Source organism: Benincasa hispida, chromosome 11, assembly GCF_009727055.1.
Source record: "Benincasa hispida cultivar B227 chromosome 11, ASM972705v1, whole genome shotgun sequence".
Taxonomy (NCBI): domain Eukaryota; kingdom Viridiplantae; phylum Streptophyta; class Magnoliopsida; order Cucurbitales; family Cucurbitaceae; genus Benincasa; species Benincasa hispida.
This window is the reverse complement of record NC_052359.1, coordinates 54,032,365-54,039,865: the sequence shown is the minus strand read 5'-3', so window position 1 is coordinate 54,039,865 and position 7,501 is coordinate 54,032,365. Positions and strand designations below refer to the sequence as shown.

At 33.7% G+C, this 7,501-nt stretch overlaps 1 protein-coding gene across 1 annotated transcript; it reads right to left on the bottom strand.

Moving 5' to 3' along the window:
• Positions 1-4,189: 4,189 nt before the first annotated feature.
• LOC120091608 lies at positions 4,190-7,007 on the bottom strand. Its single transcript, XM_039049712.1, has 7 exons — positions 6,741-7,007; positions 6,396-6,639; positions 5,740-5,940; positions 4,966-5,653; positions 4,771-4,877; positions 4,631-4,690; positions 4,190-4,542 (listed from the first exon to the last, which is right to left on the bottom strand). The coding sequence occupies exons 1-7, from the start codon at positions 6,918-6,920 to the stop codon at positions 4,529-4,531; spliced, it is 1,494 nt and encodes a 497-aa protein (XP_038905640.1). The 5' UTR covers positions 6,921-7,007; the 3' UTR covers positions 4,190-4,528.
• Positions 7,008-7,501: the final 494 nt, after the last annotated feature.

The window sequence follows — 7,501 nt, the reverse complement described above, 5'->3', positions numbered from 1 at the left end:
TAGAATTGGTATTAAATTAATTTAATATTTGATATTAAATTAATTAAATTGTTTAACTAATGTCCATCATGAATATTATGGGCTAAGGTAACATTTTCTAGCTTAGGCATAGAGTAGTTTTCCCCGTTTTGCATACTTTTGAGGTTTAGATCATTTTACAACATTTTTTTGTATTGTCTTTTAATTTCTTCTCAGATTATGAATGGTTTTGATTGTATTTCTACATGAGGACTTATAATCAATCGCTAAGATTTAATTTGCAATACATGACATAAAATTGCATGTTGATCTAAATAGCAATGGGTTAAATTAGCTTATAAGTTGTGAATATCGATGAACATTGTTAACTTAGGGAAGAATTATACTGAATCTTTGGGGTTGTTCGTTATGGGCGATTCGTACTGAGATAGGGCGGTCCTGGTATTTGAGGGAGATTTTACGCTGTCGTGATAAACTTAGGTCATTTGTCAGGATGCAGATTAGTAATGGGAGGAGATGTTTTGTTTGTTAGGATCCGTGGCTACTTGTGGGGTCCATTTTTTAGATTTATAGGGATCGCGTGATTAATGATGCTGCTAGCTATCGTGAGGCTAGACTGTCGAATTTTTTATCTGTTGATGGTTGTTGGCTTTGGCCTTCAATTTCTTGGGAACTTCTTGAATTATGGGGTCTAGTTCAGGATGTGGAGTCGAGGGTGAGTGGGGAGGATTGTTGGATTTAGGTACCGAGTGGTAATGGTCAGTTCACTGTTGCTAGTGGTTAGGAGAGTTTGCGTCCGAGACGTCCTAGAGTGTTTTGGGCTCATCTAGTTTGGTCTAGGGGTAATATTCTGAGGCATTCCTTTTGCGCCTAGCTGGCGGTGAAGGATAGATTAGGTACTCATGATTGGTTGAGGAGGTGGGATCGAACGGTGAATGTTATCTGTCTGCTTTGTGTCCATGGGGTGGAGTCTCGAAATCATTTGTTTTTCGACTGTGTGTTTAGGAGTGAGGTTTGGGAGGGTGTGTTGCGTATGTTGGGTTTTTCTCATTGGGTTATTGGGTGGTATATGGAGTTGAGTTGGATGTGTCGGGTGAGATCTGATATACGTGCTCGGAGTAAGTTATTTCGAGTCTTCTGGTGTGCGTCAATTTATTATATTTGCCAGGAGAGAAATCATCGGTTTCATGGCAAGCGTCCGATATTGACGTCTACTTTGTTACAGCTCATTGTCTCTATGGTCTGTGCGCGTGTTGTCTCTTGACGGATTGATCTTCATGGCCTTCTCTAGCTTGTTTGTTTTTCGTTGTCTTTTGCTTCCTCTTGGATACTATGGTTCTTGGGTTGTCCCCGGTTCGGGGATTTTTTATTATGCTTACCTTTTGCTTCTGGTTGGTTTGTTCGTATCTCTGTTTATGGGTTGTGGTGGTATTGAGTTGTTATGCTTGTTCCGTCTGTGCGTCATGTATATAGGTGCTTTGTTTTCTATGGTGCCTTGATCTTTGGTTGTGGGATCCCTCTTGTTGTTGTATAAAAATATTGCCTATTCAAATAATAATAATAATAATAATAATAACTAATTAGGTTTTTTTTTATTAGTAATTCATCTAAGCAAATTCCTTCATCTTAATGCGATTAATCCAAATTAATTACGATATTTTTCATCTAATTGAATTAGTTAATTAGATAATAAAGACTCTCACCTAGCTTTTCTAGCGAGGTGGCTGAGGTTAGATGATATAGGATCAATCTGATGGACCTATGATCGAGTTGCAAAATTGAGGAATTAACTTAAAGGTCTAAGCTAGATAATTTGATCATTCAAATTCAATTTCTTTTTAAGTTTTTTCTGCAATTTATTTTCTCGTGCAATTGAACAAATCAACACCAACCCTCCTCCCCCGGTTACCTCGGACTTTAAATTGTTTGATTGAGAAATTATTTGGTTCACTGTGTTCGCCCTGTGCTATTGCTACTACATTTTTTGTTGAAACGGTTAAAATTATTTGGTCCGGAATTGGGCGACGAAGTCTGCCGTCCATTTGCTTCTTGTTTATTAAAATATTATATTTTGTATTTTTTAAAATTAAATTACAAGATTAGTCTTTAAACTTTTGAACTTGTCTAATAGACCCTTAGACATTCACTTTTGTTTCAAATGAGTCTTTCAAATTTAAAGAATGTCTAATAAATTCATAAACTTTTATTTTATGCCAATTATTTAGTTCCTAAACTTTAAAAAGTGTGGGTTCTTTTTTATTTTTAAAAAGTGTCAAATAGATTAACTTTCATTTTTGTGTTCAATATATCTTAAAATTTTCAATTCTGTATTTCATAGCACTTATACTCATTCAACCTATTTTCTTTTAAAATTCACAACTCTACTAAAAATAAAACTAAAAGATAAGGTACCATCAGACATCAAATTTCAATTTTCTATCTAATAGATCAACTATCAAATTACTTTTTTATTAGAAAATTGAATATAAAAGACTTATTAGATACAAAATCGAAAGTTTATGGACCTATGAGACCAAAAAAAAAAAATTAAATTTAGGAACTTATTAGACAAAAAATAAAATTTACTGGCCTATTTACATACTTTTAAAAAATGCAAGAATCAAATAGACACAAACTTGAAAGTTGGAGGTTAAACTTATCATTCAATCTTTTTTTAAAATATATATTTATTTTTGTTCCTCCCTCCTCTCATCCATGGTTGTTGTCGTGTTCTCCTCTTTCTTACTTTTTTCATCTTTTCTTCCTTTTATTATTTATTATTTCATTGAACTGATGTGAACTATTTTTACCCATTCCATTTAAAATCATCTCAAATTTACCCACATAACATTACTATTCTCCAAAAGTCAACCAAATTGACAAAAAAAAAAAAAAAAAAAAAAAAAAAAAAAAAAAAAAAAAAAAAAAAAAAACCCTTATTGTGTGGCTCCTTCTAAATACATTAGAAAAACAAAGAAAAGACTAAAAAAACGGTTCATTTTGTTAATTTGACATTTGAAAAAGTCTAAATGTGTGAGAAGTCAAATATTTATGATTTTCAAAGATAGTCCTAATAAAAAATCTAAAATGCGTCACTTATGAAAGTTTGGAGATTTAAGTAATTCAATCATAAATTTCATGGATATAAAAACAATGCATTATCATTTTGCCAAAAAAAAGAAGAAGAAGAAAAAGAACAATAGGTTTAAACTGGTATTCTAATAAAATTTAAAGTTTTGGTTGTACGATTATTAGTTTTAGAGTTTAAATTATATAACTTCAAAAAGTTTAGGGGTATACGTTGATTTCCTCTTCCCTTCTCATTTTTTTATACATGTTGATTAATAATTAAGAGACTAAAATACAATATTTCGTGAACCTAAAGAATGAAAGTATAAAATTTGAACATTTAGAGATTAAATAAATATTTATTTATTTATTCATGGATTCAATCATATGTATGAGTACAGATTCAAATTTTTAACCTTTTGTTCTGAAGTACCTGAGTTTAATAAAGGATTTAAAAAAAATGAACCTAAGTATTATAAGATCAAGTAGATTGTCTTGTAAAATTAATTGAAATACGTTCAAGTTCAAGCAATAAAAAATAATTAAAAAAGGAAAAAAATGAAAAGAAAAAGGAAAAAATTCCTAAACTTGTTATGTACCCATAATTTTATATTGTGTAGATTCACGTAACTTATGGAATTAAGAAATGCAACTATTAAATGTGTTCATTATTTTAAAGACAATAAGACTGGACCTTCAAACTTAAAATAATATAAAAAAAAGAATAGTTGACTGCAAAAAAATGGATGTTCAACCTTAGATGGGCAGCCGGTAATGGCGATCTGCATTCGTTAGTTTGGGTATAAGTTATACAACGTGTAGAATGATTCTCACAAGTGAAGACAATTAAAAAGAAAAAATAATTGAATAAACAAAGGTCTGATCTGTTATACAATTAGAAGACGGCATGGATTTTTCATAATATGGGAATAAGCGTGCCTTCAACTATATGGAAAATGAAACATTTTGATATTATATGCTTTAAATATCATTTTACAAAGATTAATTCAGATGTCACTTTCTAGTTTCTCCACATGTAAAATTTCATATCAATATTGACTCGGTCAATATTCAAGTTGATCATTCCTGTAGTAAAGTCTATCTTGTCATTCAATCAGGGAAATGTCAAAGAAATCTCCTACTTAACTCATATATACTGCATTTACAGAATTTCATCAGGAAGCTCCATCTGGAAATTTACATTTCATATTCCAAATTATAGAATGTAAGCATGATGAAATTACTCTTGCATATACAAATCATTACATCAGTATTTCCAGCATGGAAGGGGAAAAGAATGCCTAGCTAGGATGGGACTAGTATTACATGTGAATGGTAATTTGATCTTACCGGACAACTTTCTGATAGTAAAAATATAGATATTTCCTTAGATTAAGAGTAAGTTTCTTGTCAGCTTCAGTTATCCCCAGTCAGTTTCTAGCAGAACTAACAGAGTTATCTTGATCACGGATATAGGGAACTACAATTTCTTGGCTGCAATATCAAAAGGTAAATATTTAACTCTTCATAATTTAACTATCACCATATAATGAGCATGAGTATAGGTTGCATATGGTTTTACCTGGGCTTAAAATTGTTATGCATTTTGTTGTGGACTTCACTGCTGTCAAAGAGTCCATGCCTGCATTAGCCAAAAATTTCACATAAACCTATGCATTGCTTAATGGAACTTCAAGATATGTTGAAGATGAACTACATTACCTTCTGTATTTAACTCTTTCCCAGCTAAAATTTGTGTCACAGTTGATGAATATTCTGACATCATCTGATTAGTCTCCACATTACAGTCCATGGACTCATGAGATGACCTGGGAAAAGACAAACATGAAACAAATAATCAGATTAAGAGGTGAAGGATTGTTCCTGGGAATTGCAGTGTGATGAGTAGAAAAATACCCAGAAAGAGTGTCTGTAGAAGCACCCAAGGTTGGGACGGATGAACAACCAGTTACTTCACATTCCATATCCAAATCAGCTAACATTTCAGTAAAAGAAAAATCTTCTCCAAAAACATCTAGAGAAGGGAAGTCAATGTCAAAAATGTCCAACTGCTTTTCGGACTCGGATGCATAAATTTCACTTTCAATCCCCTTGTCTGAGCTGATGGGTATATCTGTGATGTCAAAATCTAGCCGTCCCTTCACGTGATCTCTATTACCCTGTCTTTTTGAGTTCGTCTTGACAGGGGAAGGAGATAAAATGCTATGGTTCCTCTCCACAGAATAGTAAGCAATTTGCTTGTAAGGACTGATTGTCACTCTTTTAGATGAAATTACAGTGCAGCCAGTAGGACTAACGCCTTGTGGAGTATTGTTGTTACTGCAATCAGCAGCAGAGGAAATTTCATGTGGGGATGTAGACTTGTCACTTTGACAGGAATTTGCACGGGGGGGAGTCTTTGGACCAGAAGAATTGGTTGGAATAGAGAATGAAGGCTGGTTGAATAAACATTTTACAACACTTGATCCTTGAACCACAGACTCATTAGGAAGGCAATTAGGAGATGATGACTGAATTTCGTTAGAATGCTGAACCGTTGATTGAACATTACCAGCTTCAGTTGATTGGGAAAGTGCATCAGCATCTGTAATAGACATGAACTTTGTTAGATATGATTGAAAATAGATGCGCCTTAATCATATCCACAAACAAATTGTAAAGAACGCTTGCCTTTGCTAGCTGACTTCCTAGAAGATGATTTATTTCGAGATCTCTTAGAAGCCGGAGGAACAACAATGGAAGTCTTGGAGCTTTTTCTCTTATTTGCCTCCAGATCATTATTAACGGGTGTAATAAAACTTTGAGATCCGCCATTTGGATTCTGAGGTGTGACCTCTGGACGAACAGGTTGTTTGATATTGATGGGGCAACCTGAGAGTAGTAGTTATAATTAACATTCACATAAACGTTTCGAGCTCACAATTTCCTAACCAAAGATTGCTTGCAAATTTTGCTGAACTAATTGGGGGAAATTAGCATAGAACAGTCTTAGACTGTTCTCCCATGTAAATAATTCACCAGAAGTTGAAAAAACTGCTTAGCAACTCAATTATAACTAAGAAAAATTGTAGAGAAACCCACTCCCCGAATAGCCTAAGTTAATGGCACTTATAGAACTAAAAGCAGTATTCTACTCCTAGTGAGTTGAAAGATCATTTATTGCATCCTCTCCAGTATTATTGCAATTGAGTAAGCCAAGAAGGGAACTCTCAAATAATGTCTACATGTTCGATCTTTTAATCAACCCCTAACAATTTTTCAGTGGATTCTTCCGTTTTCAGAAAACAAATACGTTCCATTTAACTCAGAAAGTTTTAGGACCTTACCTACTGGAGATGCTGATTGACCAACAGCTGCAACTTTATCTGGAGCAGCTGAAATCGAAGGTGTTGAAGACCTTCCACTGGAATTATAAGCACTCATGACGGTCTGCATACCCTGCAGAAGAGTGTGTACACGAATCTTCTCTTGCTCCAAACACCTTCTTTCTTGATTCAGAATCACCTTTTGCTCTTTCAAACTGATGTACTCATCCAACATCGCCTCTAAGCTCAGCAAGCTCTTCGGAGCCTGAAAATCAAAAGAATCAAATCAAATACGACGAATATGGAGGAAAAACCTAACTAGTGGGGTTGAAAATCTCAGATCTCCAAATAAGCAGAAACAAGTACCTCTTGGATGGGAGATTTTGCAATGAGTGATGAAGCTTCAAGTCTAAAAAAAGAACGCGTTTCGGCGTAGTTGTTATCGGATAGATATCTATCAACAATGAAGGCGACCTGAACGGGGGTAACGTTACCAGTCCCCTTGCTGGCGTTCTCGGATTTTCTAGCTTTGGTTTGCTTCCCCATTCTTGTCGGAAGCTGGAGATTTCAGATGCAGATTCGAGAGAGCAGAGAAAGAAAGTGAGGATCCGGCGATTGGAATCGGAGGGAAAATGGAATTGGAGGGTTTACATAAGATCGGAAATGGAGGGAAGAAGAAATGGTTTTTTAAGGGAAAATGGAAAACGCGGGAAATTTTGAATTTTTTTGCGGGTAATGTGTATGGGCGGTTAATTGGACCCGCCAACTCCCTTCTCGCCACCGCTCTTTCAATTAATCGGCGCGGTCAAGTTTGAATACAATAATAATAATAATAAGTTACCTTTCTTAATCTTGATTTAACCAAGTTTTGTGCCTATTTATTTTAATTCTTCAGCTTTAGACAGAGGATGTATTGTAAATTTCTAAACTACTAATTTTATGTTTAATATTTTTTTTAATTTTAAATTTAATAACCATTTTATTTTCATTTTTAAAAAATTAAACTTATAAGTACTACTTTCACCTATGAAATTTTATGTTTTGTTATCTATTTTTTATCCATGTTTTCAAAAATCAAACCAAATTTCGAACATTAAAAAAATATTTTTTTTAATTATTATTTAACT